Source organism: Chiloscyllium punctatum, chromosome 49, assembly GCF_047496795.1.
Source record: "Chiloscyllium punctatum isolate Juve2018m chromosome 49, sChiPun1.3, whole genome shotgun sequence".
NCBI classification, from domain to species: domain Eukaryota; kingdom Metazoa; phylum Chordata; class Chondrichthyes; order Orectolobiformes; family Hemiscylliidae; genus Chiloscyllium; species Chiloscyllium punctatum.
The window spans coordinates 19827011-19847844 of NC_092787.1; the positions used below are offsets into that span (position 1 = coordinate 19827011).

The 20834-nt window shown below is 40.4% G+C and overlaps 1 protein-coding gene across 2 annotated transcripts in view; it reads right to left on the bottom strand.

Moving 5' to 3' along the window:
* Positions 1 to 20834, bottom strand: part of ass1 (argininosuccinate synthase 1) — a 153886-nt gene that overhangs the window by 122710 nt on the left and 10342 nt on the right. For both annotated transcript variants that reach the window (XM_072565748.1, XM_072565749.1), the window contains exons 2-4: positions 20720 to 20832; positions 8271 to 8339; positions 124 to 312 (exon numbers count right to left, since the gene is read on the bottom strand). In XM_072565748.1, coding sequence (XP_072421849.1) covers positions 124 to 312; positions 8271 to 8339; positions 20720 to 20827 — 366 coding nt within the window. In that variant the 5' untranslated portion in view covers positions 20828 to 20832. The remainder of the gene's footprint in view (positions 1 to 123; positions 313 to 8270; positions 8340 to 20719; positions 20833 to 20834) is intronic.

Below are 20834 nucleotides of genomic sequence, written 5' to 3' on the forward strand. Positions count from 1 at the left end.
TACTAAAACAACAAGTATTTTGAGCTACTGGATATGAAGGTAGATTGATAGAGTGACAGACTATAACTTTGAGGAGAAAATGAGTGAGTAACACTTTTTTGGAATGGATTGGCATCAACTCACCTTCCCAGTGGCTCCATGGGAAACAAACTGAGCTTTCTCCTGTTTTGCAATCTTAACCTGGCCTCGAGCAATACAGGGTCTAGCCAGTGATGTTCCAAGGAAGTATCTGTCTTCATAGACAGCATTTGACTGAACCCATGGCCAGATGAACTCTTCTACAAACTCTTTCCGCAAATCTTCAATAAAAACCTGTAACCAAAGCACAAGGCACATTTCTACTCAATGTATTTTTTGTAAGAATAGCATAAAAAGAAGAAAACCTGCTGTTCAATTTCTGTTTGAATGCCTTTACTTTAATAGCAAAAAGATAGTCACATCAACTCACTACCTTGGAACAACTGGCTGTTACCAGGTACTAAGGCCCTACCTGTGCTGACAGGACTTTCCAGTAAACACTGTGCACAACCCACTGGCCTGATGAAACACAGAACAAATGCCTGCCTTTGATCTATAATGACTGCTGGGTCACAGCAGCGTAGAAAAATTGCCTTGCCCTTACAAGATCAGGCAAATGCAAGTGTTCTGCAAAAAAAAAGGTTTATCTGGTCTTTCTCTATCTTGTTCTCCATGCTCAGATCACAATTGTGAATCTGGCTGTGGTAAATGGAAACAACTTTCCTAAAACGATGGCCTTCAGAGCATCAATTGTCAGACAATACACGTTACAATAGAGACCCTTCTCCCAGGATGAAATCTGGTGAACTTCCATTCTTTGTGAACCAAAGTTTGTTTCCAAATACATTCCTCAGAACCTTGAATGCTCCAAAAAGATCACCTCTCATTCTCCAAAGATCCAATGGATATAGCTGTTCAGTCATTCCTTCTATGGTAACACCCCCATTCCAGCAATCAGTCTAATGAAACTTTTCTGCACTGTTTCAAATGCACTGAAAACCTTGATCAAAGTTACAATACTGTACTTAGTACTCAAGATGCATAGGGCGGTAAGATCACAAGTGGAGCATAACATCTCTACTGTTATATTCCCTTTGCAATAAAAATCAAAGTCCATTTGCTTTCATACTCATTTGAAATACCTGCCTACATCATAATTCATGCAGCAAAACATCCAGATCCCCCTGTAACTCAGAGTTCAGCAATTTCCCTCAATTTAAAATGCAGCTTTTCTATTTCTCCTACTAAAGTGGACAAGACTATATTTTCCCCAAATGATATGACATCTGCCAAACTTTTGCCCACTCATTTAACCAGTCTATAACTCTTTGCAGACTTATCTCCTTTTCACAACTTACTTTCCTACTTATCTTTGCATTGTCAGCAAATGTAGCAACCATACACTCGATCCCTGCATTCAAGTCATTGATGTAAATTGTAAATGTGGTTGAAGCCCCAATACAGATTGCTGTGGCACTCCACTCATCACTTCTGGCCAACCTGAAAATGACCCATTTATGTTTACTGTTTCACCCATAGTGCCCGTAGTGTTAGGTGCAGGGGTAAATGTAGGGGAATGGGTCTGGGTGGGTGCGCTTCGGCAGGTCGGTGTGGACTTGTTGGGCTGAAGGGCCTGTTTCCACACTAAGTAATCTAATCTAACATAAAGTTAGCTAATTAACCCTCCATCCTTAAATTGAGAGATGAGAGATATGGGACAGATGTCAGAGGTGGTTTCTTCACTTAGAGAGTAGTAGGGGCGTGAAATGCCCTGCCTGCAACAGTAGTAGACTCGCCATCCTTAAAGGCATTTAAATGGTCATTGGATAAACACATGGATGACAATGGAATAGTGTAGGAGAGAAGAAACCCACACTGCTAACTGACACAGCAGTGAATCTGTGCAGTTGCTGCCTTTGCTGTTTGAATTCATGTATTGCTGGACATCGGAGAGCGTATGGGAAAATTAACAAACAATGAAATTCACAACTAATCTTCGAGGAACCTATTTGGGAGAGGTCACAGCACAGAAACAGATAAGTGAACATTTTTAAGTGTGGCCTTACAGTAAATCTGCAGTAGTGAGTAGAGTGGGTTATTTCTTGAATTTATGTTTCATTGAGATAGGTCTCTTGATTAAACTTAAAAATATAAGTATTACGTTAGCCTGCAGTAGTGCTTTGTAGAGGAATAAGACAGTGCTATTTTCTGGGTCTGTAGACTGAAAGAAGCAAAAATGGCCTTTAGTGGAGTGATATGCTCTTCTTGTTGGATATGGGAGTTTAGGGAGAGTTTACCTGTTAGGTGACGATTATATCTGCAATAAATGCCATTGGCTGCGAATCCTACCATGTCAAATGCATCGGTTGGAGAGACAGTTAGAGGCAATCAGGAATTTACAAGAGCAAGGGGGGGTGTAATGCATAGCAGTTATAGGAAGAAAGAAACATTGCAGATTTGGTCACATAGATGGGTTAACTCCAAGAAAGGCAAGAGCGGAAGACAGGTCGTGCATGAGTCTTCTGTGGCTATCCCCATTTCAAAGGAGTATGTTGTATTTGAAAACGTAGGGGTGATGAATTCTCATGGGAATGTAGCACGAACAGCAAACATTCTGGTATCAAGATAGGCTCTAATGCAAGGAGGGGTATGTTAATTGTGTCAGGGCACTCTCTAGTCCGAGGTACAGACAGATGTTTCTGTGGCCAGCAATGAAAAATCAGAATGGTGTGTTGCCTCCCAGGTGCCAGGATCAAGGATGTCTCAGAGAGGGTGCAGAATGTTCTCAAGGGGGAGAGGGACCAGCAGGAGGTGATTATACACATTGGAACCAATGACACAGGAAGGGAAACGTTGAGATTCTGAAGGGAGAATATAGAGAGTTAGGCAGGAGTTTAAAAAGAAGATCCTTGAGTGTAGTAATATCTGGATTACTCCCGGTTCTGCGAGCTAGTGAGGGCAGGGATAGGGGGATACAGCAGATGAATGCGTGGCTGAAGAGCTGGTCTACAGGAGAAGGATTCACATTTTTGGATTACTGAAATCTCTTCTGGGGTGTAAGTGACCTGTACAAGAAGGACGGATTGCACCTGAATTGGAAAGGGACTAATTTACTGGCAGGGAGATTTGTTAGAGCTGTTCAGGAGGGTTTAAGCTAGTAAGAGGTGGGGTGGTGGTGGTGGTGGTACCCAGGGAGATAGTGAGGAAAGAGATCAATCTGAAACTGCTACACTGATAAAATAAGCGAGTCAAGCAGTCAGGGACAAAGCAGAGAACAAGGTAGGACTGATGAATTAAACTGTGTTTATTTCAATGCAAGGGGCATTACAGGGAAGGCAGATGAACTCAGGACATGGTTAGGAACATGGGATTGGGATATCATAGCAATTACAGAAACATGATTCAGAGATGGGCAGGACTGGCAGCTTAATGTTCCAGGATACAAATGCTACAAGAAGGATAGAAAGGGAGGCAAGAGAGGAGGGGGAGTGGCATTTTTGATAAGGGATAGCATTACAGCTGTGCTGAGGGAGGATATTCTCAGAAATGCATCCAGGGAAGTTATCTGGGTTGAACTGAGAAATAAGAAAGGATGATCACCTGATTGGGGTTGTATTATAGACTCCCTAATAGTCAGTGGGAAATTGAGAAACAAACTTGTAAGGAGATCTCAGTTATCTTTAAGAATAATAGGGTGGTTATAGTAGGGGATTTTAACTTTGCAAACATAGACTGGGACTGCCATGGTGTTAAGGGTTTAAATGGCAAGGAATTTGTTAAGTGTGTACAGAAAATTTTCTGATTCAGTATGTAGAGAAGGTGCAAAACTTGACCTACTCTTTGGAAATAAGGCAGGGCAGATGATGGAGGTGTTAGTGGGGGAGCATTTTGGGGCTAGTGACCATAATTCTATTAGTTTTAAAATAGTGATGGAAAAGGATAGACCCAATCTAAAAGTTGAAGTTCTAAACTGGAGAAAGGCTAATTTTGACAGTATTAGACAAGAACTCTCAAAAGCTGATTGGGGGCAGATGTTTGCAGGTCAAGGAATGGGAAGCTTTCAGAAATGAGATAACTAGAGTCCAGAGACTGGTTAGCAAAGTTAGACCTCATGGAATCCAGGAAGGAGACATTTGGATATAGAACTGGCTCAAAGGCAGAAGACAGAGGATGGTGGTAGAGGGTTGTTTTTCAGACTGGGGGACTGAGAGTAGTGGAGTTCCACCAGGATCGAAGCTGGGTCCATTACTTTTCGTCATTTATGTAAATGATTTGGATGAGAGCATAAAAGAGGTAGTTAGTAAGAGTTAGTAAATTTGCAGATGACACCAAAATTGGAGGTGTAGTGGACAGTGAAGAAGGTTACCTCAGATTACAACAGGATCTTGACCAGATGAGCCAATGAGCTGAGGAGCGGCAGAGACTGTGTAATTTAGATAAATGTGAGGTGCTGAATTTTGGGAAAGCAAATCTTAGCAGGACTTATCCACTTAATGGTAAGGTCCTAGAGAGTGTTGCTGAACAAAGAGACCTTGGAGTGCAGGTTCTGGTCTCCTTCCTATCAGAGGGATGTTGTGAAACTTGAAAGGTTTCAGAAAAGATTTGCAAGGATGTTGACAGGGTTGGAGGATTTGAGCTATAGGGAGAGGTTGAATAAGCTGGGGCTGTTGTCCCCGGAGGGTCAGAGGCTGAGGGGTGACCTTATCGAGATTTATAAAATCATTAGGGGCATGGATAGGTTAAATAGACAAATTCTCTTCCCTGGGGTGGGGGAGCCTAGAACTAGAGGGCACAGGTCTAGGGTGAGAGGGGAAAAATTTAAAAGAGACCCAAAGAGACCTTGGAGTGCAGGTTCATAGCTCCTTGAAAGTGGAGTTGCAGGTAGATAAGATAGTGAAGAAAGCGTTTGGTATGCTTTCCTTTATTGGTCAGAGTATTGCGTACAGGAGTTGGGAGGTCATGCTGCGGCTGTACAGGACATTGGTTAGGCCACTGTTGGAATATTGCGTGCAATTCTGGTCTCCTTCCTATCGGAAAGATGTTGTGAAACTTGAAAGGGTTCAGAAAAAATTTACAAGCATGTTGCCAGGGTTGAAACATCTGAGCTACAGGGAGAGGCTGAACAGGCTGGGGCTGTTTTCCCTGGAGCGGCAGGGGCTGAGGGGTGACCTTATAGAGGTTTACAAAATTATAAGGAGCATGGAAAGGATAAATAGACAAAGTCTTTTCCCTGGGGTCAGGGAGTCCAGAACTAGAGGGCATAGGTTTGGGGTGAGAGTGGAAAGATATAAAAGAGACCTAAGGGGCAACTTTTTCACGCAGAGGGTGGTACGTGTATGGCATGAGCTGCCAGAGGAAGTGATGGAGGCTGGTACAATCGCAACATTTAAGAGGCATTTGGATGGGTATATGAATAGGAAGGGTTTGGAGGGATATGGGCTGGGTGCTGGCAGGTGGGACAAGATTGGGTTGGGATATCTGGTCGGCATGGACAGGTTGGACCGAAGGGTCTGTTTCCATGCTGTACATTCCTATGACTCTAAGAGGCAACTTTTTCCAAAGACAGGGTGGTATGTGTGTGGAATGAGCTGCCAGAAGAAGTGGTGGAGACTAGTAAATTGCAACATTTAAAAAGCATCTGGACGGATATATGAATAGGAAGGATTTGGAAGTGTTTGTGTGCTGGGAGGTGGGACTAGATTGGGTTGGGATATCAGGTCAGCATGGATGAGTTGGACCGAAGGGTCTGTCTCCATGCTGTACATCCCTATGACTCTATGAGATGGGCTTCAGATTGGTTCAAAAGGTCGGCGCAACATTGAGGGCTGAAGGCCCTGACACTGCACTGCAATGTTCTATGTCCTATCTGTGATCGTGTCTTATTCCCTACCCCTCAATTTTTTATTTGCTGTAATAAACTTCGGGGAATCTCAGTACTTAGCTCATCCAAACACAGATTCCCCTTTATTCAAAATTGTTTAAAATAGGATTTCACTTTTGCAAAACCATGCTGACTCTGCCTGATTGCACTGAGGTTTTCTAAACGCCCAGTTATAACTTCTATTATTAAAAGAATCCAGCAGTTTCCTGTGGCAGACATTAAACTAACTGATGTGCAGTGTTCTGCTTTCCATCTCCACTCTTTTCCAAACTGTTGAAACCTTTCCTGGGATCTTGGGGATTTTTAAAAATTAAAATCAACGTACCCGCTATCGCAGCAGCCACTTCTTTAATGATTCAGTCCATCACGATTTGGAGACTTAATTGTCAGCCTAATTTAATTCTCATAATTTTCAGTATTTCATTGTGATTTTAATTGTTTGTAGCTCCTCATTCCCTTTCATCTCTTGATTCATAATCATTTCTGGATACAATTTAAATCCTCTACAGTGAAGATAGATGCATAATGTCTTTTAAATTTATCTGCATTTACTTTCCTTTATTAATCCCCCAAATTCAATTTCCAGATCACTTCTGTTACCTTTTTCCTTATTAAATCCCTGCAGAAGCTCTTGCTATCTTATTTTTAATATTACTAGCCAGTGTCCTGTACTTAATGTTTTTCCCCTTGGGAATAATAATTTAGTCATTCTTGGCCATTATTTTTATTTGCTTCAATCTTCTGATGCAATATTCATCTCTGTAGAATTATACATCTTTTCCTTCAATTTCACTTCCTTAGGAGGTCACAGATGGTAATCCTTCCTTAGAATCTTTTATTTTACAAAGTAACTTTTCGGAGTGTTCTGAATTATCTCCTTAAAATGTCACTTGTTTTGGATAAGGCTGAAGATAACAGGAACTGATAAGAAGCGTAACAGTGGACTGTTATACTGAGTCAGTCAGGTTTGCTAAGAGTCTGCAGGAAATTAGGTCTGCCAAGAGTCTGCTAGCTACCTGATGGAGTGGTACTCTGAAAGTTTGTACTTCCAAATAACCCTTTGGACTATAACCTAGTGTTGTGTGATTTTTTTAAAACCTTTGTCCACCCCAGTCAACAAGGGCACCTCCACATCAGGACTTCAAAAAGATTCACATTGTACAAGAAGTTCTGTACAACAGGAGGTGTGGCAAAGATGTTAAGCAGAGTTTTAGTCTAGCCAGCTGCAAACTCTCTCGGGTAATAACATTTGGGTTTAGTTACAGAAGTCAGGGTAGTAAAAGTCAGTGATTGAGGTTTATCTCATAGTTAAAAGGGTGTGTTATTTGTTTATTTAATAAATTAATTGTGGTTTTTTTAGAGCTCTAAGTGTCTCTGCTGTACTTCATCTATGTATTTACTGTTGTGTCTCAGAGACAGACAACACTTGGAGCTAGCTGCATCTTCGTGCCTTATAATTACTCTTGTGCAAGTTCAAAAACATGAGTGAGAGCTCTCAGACTCTCCTTTTCATGCAGTTTGAGCTCCTGAACTTCTCCCGTCTCATGTTTTTGAGCTCTCAAATCTCTGCCCTCCTGCACAATTTGAGAGTTCTCAAGCAAAGGGGTTTTAATGTCAGGAAAAGGAATCAGTCATTTAGGACTAGGATGAGGAAGATTTTCTTGACTCAGGGTGTAAATCTCTAACCCAGAGAGCTGTGGGGATGCTAATTTGAGGAATATGTTCAAGAATGAGATTGATATATTGTTGCATAAAAAGGGAATTAAGAGATGAGGATAGAGAAAGAAAGTGGACTGATGTAGGATAGTAAAGATGACAATCAATTTCTGAGCGGGTTTGAGGAGCCATCTGAGCTCATTCACCTTCTATTTCACATGTTCTTATTATGGAAACAACCACCTTTTCTGCCACTCCATAGTGCAACATACTTGAAATACCAAGGTACTGCCACAAAAGTCATTCTATTTTGGATTATTTAAATAGGACAATATGACTACTATAACACAGTGGTTATGTTACCAGAGACCTGGAATAATTTTCCAGGGACAGGCTTTCTAAATCCCATCGTGACAGCTGGAAAATTAAATTTCAGTTTATTAAAAATATATGTAATAAAAAGCTAGTTTCAGTAATGAAGATCATAAATTATCAGGTTGTCATAAAAAGCCATCTGACTTACTATTCTACATGATGTCGCCTTTACTGGTTCTATCTTTGTGAGACTCCAGACTAACAGAAATGTGATTGACTTTTAGTGTCCTCCAAATTAGCCTAGCAAGTCACGTAGTTGAGTTCAAAAAGTTGCACACTACTTTCTTCTCGAGGGCAGTTAGAAATGAACAAAACATGAATGAATTTTTAAAAACTTCACCTTTTTAGCTCCCAGCGATACTGCTTTTGCTCGAGCAGCCTCAAAGTCTTCATCCTGTCCTACGTCAGCCTATTTGTGATTTAAAAAAAAAGAGAATATAGCGGTTTAGAACATAGAACAGTACAGCACAGTACAGGCTCTTTGACCCTCGATGTTTTTTATCCTACTCTAAGATTAACCTACATACCTACATACATACCTAACCTACATACCCTTCATTTTACTATCATCCAAGAGTCACTTAACTGTCCCTATATATGTGACTGTATTACCACTGCTGGCAGTTCATTCCAAGCACCCACCACTCTCTGCATAAAGAACCAAGCTTTGACATCTCCCCTAAAACTTTTTCCAATCACCTTAAAATTATGCGCCCTTCCGATAATCATTTCTGTCCTAGGAAAAAGTCTCTGGCTTTCCACTATCTCTGCCTCTCATCATCTTGTACACCTCGATCAAGTCATCTGTCATCCTTCTTTGCTCCAATGAGAAAAGCCCTAGCTCCCTCAATCTTTCTTTATAAAGATGAGAAATAAGAAAGGGATGATCACCTTATTGGGATTGTATTATAGACCCCTAATAGTCAGAGGGAAATTGAGAAACAAATCTGTAATCTTTAAGAGTAATAGGGTGGTTATGGTAGGGGATTTTAACTTTCCAATCATAGACTGGGACTGCCACAGTGTTAAGGGTTTAGATGGAAAGGAATTTGTTAAGTGTGTACAAGAAAACTTTCTGATTCAGTATGTGGATGTACCTTCCAAAGAAGGTGCAAAATGTGACCTACTCTTGGGAAATAAGGCAGGGCAGGTGACTGAGGTGTCAGTGGGGGAGCACTTTGGAGCCAGCGACCATAATTCTATTAGATTTAAAACAGTGATGGAAAAGGATAGACCAGATCCAAAAGTTGAAGTTCTAAATTGGAGAAAGGTCAATTTTGACACTATTAGGTAAGAACTTTCGAAAGCTGATGGGGGCAGATATTCACAGGTAAAGGGATGGCTGGAAAAAGGAAATCTTCAGAAATGAGATAACAAGAATCCAGAGAAAGTATATTCCTGTCAGGTGAAAGGAAAGACTGGTAGGTATAGGGAATGCTGGATGACTAAAGAAATTGAGGGTTTGGTTAAGAAAAATAAAGGAAGCATATGCAAGGTATAGACCGGATAGATTGAGTGAATCCTTAGAAGAGTATAAAGGCAGTGGGAGTATACTTAAGAGGGAAATCAGGAAGGCAAAAAAAGGGGACATGAAATAACTTTGGCAAATATAATTAAAGGAGAATTCAAAAGGTTTTTACAAATATGTTAAGGACAAAAGGGTAACGAGGGAGAGAATAGGGCCCCTCAAAGGTCAGTAAGGCAGCCTTTGCGTGGAGCTACAAGAGATGGGCGAGATACTAATGAGTATTTTGCATCATAATTTACTGTGGAAAAGGACATGGAAGGTATCAAATGTAGGGAAATAGATGGTGACATCTTAAAAAAGGTCCAAATTACAGAGGAGGAAGTGCTAGATGTCTTGAAACGCATCAAAGGTGGATAAATCCCTAGGACCTGGTCAGGTGAACCAGAGAACTCTGTGGGAAGCTAGGGAAGTGATTGCTGGGCCTCTTGCTGAGGTATCTGTATCATCGATAGTCACAGGTGAGGTGCCAGAAGACTGGAGGTTGGCTAACATGATGCCACTGTTTAAGAAGGGTGGTAAGGACAAGCCAGGGAACTATAGACCAGTGAGCCTGACGTCAGTTGTGGGCAAGTTGTTGGAGGGAATCCTGAGGGACAGGATGTACATGTATTTGGAAAGGCACGGACTGATTAGGGATAGTCAACATAGCTTAGTGCGTGGGAAATCATGTCTCACAAACTTGGCTGAGTTTTTTTGAAGAAGTAACAAAGAGGATTGATGAGGGCAGAATGGTAGATGAGATCTAGATGGACTTCAGTAAGACATTCGACAAGGTTCCCCATGGAAGACTGATTAGCAAGGTGAGAGCTCACGGAATATAGGAAGAACTAGCCATTTGGATGCAGAACTGGCTCAAAAGGTAGAAGATAGAGAGTGGTGGTAGAGGGTTGTTTTTCTGTCTGGAGGCCAGTGGAGTGCCACAAGGATCAGTTCTGGGTCCACTATTTTTTGTCATTTATATAAATGATTTGGATGTGAGCATAACAGGTATAGTTAGTAAATTTGCAGATGACACCAAATTTGGAGGTGTAGTAGATAGCGAAGAAGGTTACCTCAGATTATAACAGGATCTTGATCAGATGGGCTAATGGGCTGAGAATGGCAGATGGAGTTTAATACAGATAAATGTGAGGTGCTGCATTTGGGAAAGCAAATCTTAGCAGGACATATACACTTAATGGTAAGGGAGTGTTGCTGAACAAAGAGACTTTGGAGTGCAGGTTCATAACTCCTTGAAAGTGGAGCCGCACGTAGATAGGATAGTGAAGGCGGCGTTTGGTATGCTTTCTTTTGGTCAGTGTATTGAGTACAGGAGTTGGTAGGCCATGTTGCGGCTGTACAGGACATTGGTTAGGCCTCTGTTGGAATATTGCATGCAATTCTGGTCTCCTTCCTATTGGAAAGATGTTGTGAAACTTGAAAGGGTTCAGAAAAGATTTACAAGCATGTTGCCAGGGTTGGAGGATTTGAGCTATAGGCTGAACAGGCTGGGGCTGTTTTCTCTGGAGTGTCGGAGGCTGAGGGGTGACCTTATAGAGGTTTACAAAATCATGAGGGGCATGGATAGGATAAATAGACAAAGTCTTTTCTCTGGGGTGGGATAGTCCAGAACTAGAGGATATAGGTTTAGGGTGAGAGGGGAAAGATATAAAAGAGACCTAAGGGGCAACGTTTCCACGCAGAGGGTGGATATGTATATTGGATGAGCTGCCAGCGGAAGTGGTAGAGGCTAGTACAACTGCAACATTTAAAAGGCATTTGGATGGGTATATGAATCGAAAGGGTTTAGAAGGATATGGGATAAGTGCTGGCAGGTGGGACTAGATTGGGTTGGGATATCTGGTTGGCATGGACAGGTTGGACCGAAGAGTCTGTTTCCATGCTGTACATCTCTATGACTATGATGTGCCCTCCAGTCCAGGCAACATCCTGGTACATCCCCTCTGCATCGTCTCTAAAGCTTCCACATCCTTCTTACAATGAGGTGACCAGAACAGAACACAATATTCCAAGTGGTCTAATGAGGGCTCTGTAGAGCAGCAGCATAACTTTGCGGCTCTTAAACTCAATCCCGCTGCTAATGAAAGCCAACGCACCAAATGCCTTCTTAACAACCCTATCAACTTAGGTGGCAACTTTGAGAGATCTATGGACCTGGACTCCAAGATCCCTCTGTTCCTCCATATTGCCAAGAATCCAGCTTTTAAAAGTCTATCTACCTTTATTACAATCTACACAATATAGAGATCCGAAAGTTCATTAAAGTTGTTTCTGGTAATTTAATAGATAAAAGAAGCCATTCAAAATCATTAGTTTTGAGACTTCAGGCCATTCAAACTCATCCTTTAGGAATACCAATTCCACGAACTTTCATTCCAAACTTTGACAGGTTTTTAAATCAGCTCAATAGCCTGGCCCTAACCATTATAACTGACAGTTACCTATAAAACACTGGCTGACTTTCCATAAAACTGCCCATAAAACTGAGTGAGTGCCTTTTTATTCTGTCCAACATTTTACCCACATCCTAAATTTCCTCATATTATAATCGTTAAAAAAAATATACTTTAAATCAGTGGACTTGACTGTATGATGGGTTGCATACAACACGTGACAACTAAATAGAGCAAAGAAAACAAGAGGCTAGATTCAATTAGAACAATAGGGATCTCAACCATATATATATATATATATATATATAAAACCAAGGATGACAGAAGTCCTGTCCGAGAGCTGCCAGTCAAAAAAAAAGCCAGGCAGTTTTTTATTGCTCATCAGTATATGCTTAGCACTTTATGAACTCAGAAATATTGTCTCCTCTGCAAATATGCTGCAAGAATATTTTATAAAATGCAGGCAGTTCACCATTTGGGATTTCTTAAGCAAAAATTTGAATTTATATAAAGAACAAGAGCCTGTCTTGAACTTTGAGTGTTCATCTTCTAATATTGGTAGACTGGCTGGTTTCTCCTATTGAATCTGCTGCAAGGAAGTTGTGCACTAGGTGGCAATCTGCTTACAGCTTGCATTGGAACCTCAATGGCAGAATTATTCTCAGTAACTCCTTCCCAATTACAATCAAATTGTTCTGTACAACAGATGGAAGTTTTCTGCCTGAAAATGCCATGTGTTTATGTTTTAGTTACCACCACATGCATTTCAGAATATAATTGCAAATAAACTGATAATGAAGTGTTCATAGCTCATACAATATTGTTCCTACAAGAAACTTTTCAGGAATATATCTTGTATACTTTGTTAGCTTATAGCCTTTCAATCGTTTCTTTTGACAAACCTTATACATTGCTCTCCTACCAGAGATATACTAAATTGCCATCTCCTAAACCTTTTTCCAGATATAAACTGAAAAAAAAAAATCTGAATATTGGTAGGAGTTTTTTTCTTAAAATTCAGTCATGGATGTGGATGTCACTGCATGGGCCAGCACTTTCTGCCTATCCCTTGTTGCCCTCAAGAAAGTGGTGGCGAGCTGTATCTTGAACTGCTATAGCCCATGTGCTGTAAGTAGACCCACAATGCCGTTTAGAGCAGGAATTCCAGGATTTTGATCTAGTGACAGTGAAAGGAAGACTATATATTTCCACCTCAGGATGGTGAGTGACTTACAGAAGAACTTGCAGGTGGCAACCCTAGTTCTTCTAGAAGGAAGGGGTTGTGAGTTTGGAAGGGGCTGTCTAAGGAACGTTGGTGAATTTCTGCAGTGCACACTGCTGTGATAGATGTTTTTGGTTTATGGATGTTGTGCTAATCAAATGGGTTGATTTATCTGGATGGTGTCACATTTCTTGAGCTGTCGTAGTCCTTCCTAAAAGTTGGTATTTCCTATTCTTAAGTTCCTTTAGGGATACTTTGTCCCCTTCAATAGGTTGAAAGAAAGAAAGAACTGGACTAATGTCTGGCATGAAAACCTTCAGTTTTTAAAAAAAATATACTGTTGGAGCTCCATTTACAGCCACTTAAACAGACGCTAAGTATCAGTTTAATATTTCATCTGAAAGAGGTGTTTCCACCAATGCACTTTTGGTATTGCAATGAAGTAAAGGTATCAATTCTGAAGTATTACTTTTAAAGTAGGATGCAGTTATATTGGTCACTAGACCACAGCTTCAGCCTACCAGTTTGGGGCAATGTAAACCTCCTTTCCTGAACACAAACCGGTCAGGGTGTAATGTAACCTGTTGGATTTATATGTATAACTTTTAAAATATTGTTTGCTGTTAGTTTGGGTTTCTGGTTTTTGAGTTTTGCAACTGCTGGGTTTTATGTATCCCTGAAGTTAAAATTTAATTTGTAAGTATTTCTGTAGCTATAGTGATCTCCTTTAGCAAGTTTTAGGGCCTGGCTTTAGAATGAGTAGGTTTTGTGCACCACTAATGGACTCTCGTTTATTTAGATGCATTGGTAGGTAATGGGGCCTCAATGTTTTTTTCGAGTGTTCAGGAACTTTCTGTAAGAAAAAAACAGTTTAAGAGAAACTCCCAAAGCAAAGAGGGATAACTTTTAGTTTCCCTTTGATCTTCAGTGGGACAATCCTGTGAAGTCCTTGGAAACTGATGGCTCTGTAAAGACCTCCAAAAGAAAGGAAGGCTATACAGTGAACTAAGTTACTTTAGAGTGAAGAGCTAGCATTACCATCAGACCAGAAGTGTTGGGATCAAACCATGGAGAGATTACTTAAAGCTGTCCACATTTAGTAGATGTGTGATAGCTTCAGGAAGAATATATCTTCAGTTCCAGTCTAAAAATTGAAGTTATTTAAAACCTACCAAGGCATTAGATACAGGGATGCCAGAGTCATGTTTTGTGTACTGTGCATTTTCAGGACTACATAAAAGCTGTTTGAGTTCTTTTCAGTTTGTAAAGGAGCATTTTGGAATTATTATTTCATTGCAAGCTTAAAAATCTTTGAAGTTATAAGTAGACAGTTCAGATTATTTTATTTTATATTCGTTTCTTCTTTTTAAAAAAATCTGTTTTGTTGTTAAAGCAAAGCCTACAGCATTGCGTGCTTATATTTCAGTTTTTGTTAAAACCAAAACAAATAAAAATATGATCTATTCGGCTAGATTTCTGCATGAGATCTGACTTGTCTGGCAATATCATCATCTAGCATCAGACAAAAACAAACTACAGACGATGCAATCCAAAGTAGATAAGCAGAAGGCTGGATTAATACAGCAAGCCAGGCAGCATCAGAACCTGTCCTGAAGAAGGGTTACACCCGAAACCCTGATGCTGCCTGGCTTGCTGTGTTCTGATTTGGTCAGCTGCTTTTAAAAAAAAGTTCTGAAGAAAAGTCATACTGAACCCAAAATATCAACTCCGTTTCTCTCTCACAAATGTTACAAGACCTGCTGAGTTTCTCCAGCATTCTGTTTGTTTCAGGTTTACAAAATCTGCTGTACTTTGCCTTTATGCAATTTTAAATTAGTGGCAGCAAACATATCAGGCAAAGCCAGTGAGGTCCTTCTTTAATATGTGATCATATCTTTGAACACCATAGTGCAAACATTAGGAGTAGTTTCAGAGTCAGGCCAAAGTTCTCAGAAAAGAGACATGGGGTCAAAGATGGATAGCAAAATATTTCCATTTAATGTGTCTTAATGTAAGTCAGGAGAAATCCTCGAGTACTTTCAAAAGAATAATAGACTTTCACGGTCTTCCATTCATACCAGGAACCTTCTCTTTGGTCCCTGGCAGCAACTATCGTTAATGGGCAGGTAAATGTAAACTCAGGATATTAGTCAATGGCATGCTGAGAATGGCCAGGCTTGAATATCTATTGGGTATTCCCACTGCCAGCTGCTCACTAGATATTCTCACTCAGCAATTAAAAATCACTGCTTCTAAGTTAGATTTAAGGTCTATGTTCCTCAAGAACATGTAAAGGTGAAGAAGAATCAAAATTAGAAAAGTGTGTATTAATACCGTGAGTATTTTGGTGACTTCAAAACAAATTTTATAAAGTTATACTTTTGATAAAATAAATTACCAAACATGAATTTCAAATGAATTATTCCTCATATTCATTGAAATGTTTATAGATATTTTGACTGAGATTATTAATAGCAAACAAATGCTGACGGCTTCCATGAATGTATCTCTATACGTACACAGCAATGTGTTATACTTAGCCAATATTCATTCAAGAGGATCACATTTCATTTCCTTGAAGTGCTTGTATATTAAGAATATAGATATGCAGCTACTGGATCCAATACTAAGGAATTAACTAATCAAATTTCAGTTTACCAAAGGAGCAAAAAGAAATTAAGAAATCACAAATCACAAAGCCTAAATATTTACTTATCATGAATAATCATTTATCATATTTTGCATATTTTACAACCATTTCAAACCAGAGTAGTTCTGATAGCATGATATCACTGAAAAAAAAACCTTCACTATACTAGGCACTTTAATCTTTGTGCCTGTTTCTAAACACAGTAGTATAAGATTTGTTATTAAACAAACATTTGAACAAATAAACACATTGGGACTTAAAAGTATTTATGAAATCTTTCAAAGAGAGATTGCAGAAGAGAGATTAAGATAAATGAATTTAAGTACTATCTTTGGAACTCTAATGTCTTATTTCATCAATAATTTCATCAAACAAGTTAGCAACTTGCAAAATCCTTAATTTCTTATTGAGCTTCAAAGTTTCTTGGAAGTGGCATTTTACTGCCACTTTTTATTAAATGGGAATTCCAGTACATAAATAGAACATGTTAGCATATTTTTTTCTTCTATTTCTTCTCAAGCCCCACTACCATACATGCTTATGTTAAATCGGAACAATGATTTTTGTCTAAGATGTGGAAGTTCCTTGAGTTTGGACTGTTTCCTTCCCATTGCATTAGTGAATACCCAAACTGTGTTAACTGCAGCACTGTGAAAAGCACGGACTGAAATGCGTGCTACTCCTTCCGGCAACACTCTCACCCCTCCACTGAGTAATTAAAATACAGCCCGGACACACGTTCTTTTGGTGTCAGCAGTGATTCAGAGCACATTTGCCTTTGAGTCACAAGATTCTAGGTTCAAATCCCACTTTTGAGACTCAGCGCAAAAGTTAAGATTGACACTCCAGTGCAACACTGAGTGAATGCTGCACTGATGGCTCTTGTCTGTCAGAAGAGATGTTAAACCAAGACTCCATCTGCCTGTTTCATGATGGATATAAAACAAAATCTGGCAGCACTGTTGTGAAGAAGTGTGTGGGAATTATCTTTGGTATCCTGTTCAATATTTACCCAATGAACTTGGCAAAATATGGATTATTTGGTCACTTTCACAAAGATGTTTGAGTTTTCTGAGCTGAATTAGCTGCTATGCTTCCTAGGTTACAATACTGGCTACACTTCAAAAGTATTTTGTTGGCTGTAAAGTGCTTTGAAGGTGTCTGGGGATCGTGAAAAGTACTATGCAAATTCAAGTCTTTTCATTTATGCCACCATATTTAACATTTTTTTTAAAATCTGTGGTAATGTACCAAACACCATCCATAGGTTTGACTGTTGGTGATTACAGTGAAATAAATTGACATTTGATATCGATCAAATAAGATTATGGACACAGTGATAGGCTGTGAAGCTTGTAAACTTAAAATTGTTATGGTAGATTACAGGTACCTGAGAAGCTAAACATATATGGAGCATAGAGGTTTGTAGTTCTAGAGGCTGAGTTCCTTGCAATATTAATGACATCTGATATTATTTAGAGCGGCATGGTGGCTCATCAGTTAGCACTGCTGCCTCACAGCAGCAGGGACCCAGGTTGATGCCAGCCTTGGGTGACTATTGGTGCGGAGTTTGCACATTCTTCCTGCATCTGTGCAGATTTGCTCCGGTTCCACCCCACAGTCCAAACATGTGCAGGTCAGGTGAATTGGCCATGCTAAATTGCCCATAGTGTTTGGTGCATTAGTCAGAGGGAAATAGGTCTGGGTGGGTTACTCTTTGGAGGGTTGGTGTGGACTTGTTGAGCCAAAGAGCCTGTTTCCACACTGTAGACTATCTTAAAAAAAAGTTAGTCACTTTCTAAAACTCCATGAAAACTCTTTTCTGAGCAAGATTTGTATTCAGTGGGCTTAATTTGAAAAGGTTAAGAACTTCAGACACTATTAGACAAAAAGAGTCTCGTCAAAGCTTTACTTTTGAAGTAAAGCAAGATTTGGTCCAGAAAGAAGCTGTGGGACCAGGAGAAGGAAACGTTCAATCTTTAGTAAGTATTGACATACAGTTAATACAAATCCTTCCATAGCCAGTGGTATCACTGAAAGGGTACCAAACAAGTCAATGTTTTCTTAAAAACCAGCTTGGCTGTCCACTAACTGAAGGCAGATAGCACCTTAGACACTTAAGTGGCATTTTCTTGGCTGGCATCATGTCAGTGGCAGCACAGACAGTGCCACATAGGAAGGTCAATAACTGCAAGGCAGCAGCCTCCATGCTGCTTCTTGATGAAAAGGGACAGAGCCAGAGACTCAATGGCCCAGGCAGGAAGTCAACAGCGGGCCTCAATGCTGCATACACCTGATCATGCTGGTTAGTCAGCCCTAGCCAAGAAAACAAATCTCTGCTGAAGGTAAAGGCGTCCTCACATTTCCTTTTCCCTTAACAGTAACCATTTTCTCAGTGACATTGCTGAGGCTGCAGAGCTCCCATAACTCTGATAGGGCAAACAATGTAGTATTCCTTTCTACCTTTCTTAATTTGGAATCCCCCCTACCCACTATTCAAATAGTTCCAGCAATACTGCTGTTTTACTTAATCCTCCGTGCCCAGCCACAATCCTCCGTGTCCAGTTTTATATCCCAATATTGTTGGCAGTAAAAATATCATTCCACGTAAGAGCTTCCTGAAAACCCATCTGCTTCAGTGAAGTACCTTGGGGAAAGACATCTGCAGTAACAGTAATGATTGCAATGAGATCAGCCAGATGGATTTCATGGAATAGGAGTTCCCTGAGTAGGCCTGTTAATCTGATCCAATCAGGGAGCCTTGGCTGACAGATAAGAACAGGAGTGTCCCACTCGGGTGTTTTCCCTATTGAGAGTTGGATCAGAAGAAAAAGAAAAAGAAGAAAGAAAAAAAAAGGAAAATTAGAGAGAAAAACAAGAAAGAAAAAGAACAGGAGCGTCAGTTAAGCAGTAGTATGGGAAAAGGAAAAAAAAAGAAAGAAATAAAAAGCAGGAGATTATATAAAAAAAAACAGGAGTGTCAGATATTCTGTTCACTCGGAGAGCTGGCTCTGAGGGAGCTGGACCAGTGCCAAGAACTCTCCACGTGTAAGTAAAGAGTGACTTGGTAACGGGATGCCAGCCTCTCTGAAGCTATTTCAGCAACATAACCTGATAAGAGGTTTATGTAACTCTAGGTGCCCAGCAGTGTGTTTAGTTCTTAACTGCCTTCTGAAATGACCAGTAAGGCATACAGTTTGCAAAGTGACTTACCAGCACCTTGTCCAGGACAATTACAGATCTCCCTTAAATGAATTAAAAACAAACACTTTGTTTCAGAAAGTGAACAATGAAAAGTCTGCATTCTCATTCCTACAGCTGTGAAGTATTGGAAATATATGGATGTATTTTTTTTTCTCTCGATTTTCTGTCTTAGTAGCTTCTTTATGTGAACTGAATTAACCGCTTAGTTTGCATTTTGCTGATTTCTCAATCTGTTCATCTCATTTGCATATAATACTTACTGTTTGTTCATTCACACATAGACTAGATGCCTGTTGCTATAGCTGTATCATTAATCAGCTCCCACATCCAGCAACCTATATGGTACTTTTCTGTTAAAAAAAAGAGTTGAAGGCTGCAGGAGAATGCCTCATAAATCAGAAAAGGACTAACGGACCAGGCATGCTGTGAAATTAACCAGCTTGTGAGGCAGAATACAAGGAGATAAAGTAACACCATGAGCCACAAAAGTAATCAATTTGTAAATTTAAGTATTGGTCTGGTGATTTTCAATAATCAGTGCCAAGCAAATACAAGACCAGGTGCTCTTGTGATCTCATCCCAACAACCACTTTACACTTCGGGGCGGTCTGGTGGCTCAATGGTTAGCACTACTATCTCACGTTGCCAGGGACCTGGGCGCATTTCCCGACTCAGGCAAGCGTCTACATGGAGTATGCATATTCTCCCTGTGTCTGCGTGGGTTTCCTCTGAGTGCTCTGGTTTCCTCCCAAAGTCCAAAGATGTGCAGGTTAGGTGGATTGGCAATGCTAAATTGCCTGTAATGTCCAGGGATGTGCAGGCTAGGTGGGTTAGCCATGGGAAATGCAGTGACAAGGTAAGGTGGTGGTTCTGGGTGGGATGCTCTTCGGAGGGATAATTGACCTGCTTCTACACTGTTGGGATTCTTTGATTTCAGGGCTTTCAAATGTAGATAACATTTCATATAATCTCTACAGTATGTAAACAGGCCATTTGGCCCAACAAATCCACACCAATTCTCCAAAGAGTAACCCACCTAGACCCATTCCCCTACATTTCCCCTGACTATTGCATCTAATCTACACATCCATGAACACTATGGGCTATTTAGCACAGTCAATTCACCTAACTGGCACATCTTTGGATTGTGGGAAGAAACCGGAGCACTTGGCGGAAACCCATGCAGACACGGGGAGAATGTGCAAACTCCACACAGGCAGTCACCCAAGGCTGGAATCGAACCCAGGTCCCTGGCGCTGTGAGGCAGCAGTGCTAACCACTGAGCCACCAGTGCTAACCACTGAGCCAGCTACCATGCCACCCCCGTACCAAGGGCCCTTGTACCTGTACAAGTGAACTTGGTACCTACTACAAATAGGAGAAAGTGAGGACTGCAGATGCTGGAGATCAGAGTCGAGAGTGTGGTGCTGGAAAAGCGCAGTAGGTCAGGCAGCATCCAAGAAGCAGGCGAATCGATGTTTCAGGCATAAGCCCTTCAAGAGGAATAGGGTTTATGTCCAAAACGTCGATTCTCCTGCTCTTTGGATGCTGCCTGACCTGCTGCGCTTTTCCAGCAGCACACCTACTACAAATAGGTCAGTATTCATGCTTCTAGCGTTTGATTCCAACTGCCATCTTCACATTACCTTTCAGTAAATTTATTCTGCAGTATAATTGTTTAACTACCATAACCTGACAGTATAATTTATTTTTCAGTCACAGAGGGCAATTATGTTAAATCGCTGACCTTCGAAATAAATTGCATAATTTATTAAAAATTCAAATATCTTACCAGATATGCAATAACTTCATATCCTTGTTCTTTCAGCCAAACCAGAATACATGAGGTGTCCAATCCACCACTGTAGGCTAAGACAACTGTGCCTTTAGATTGAGACATTGTGCCT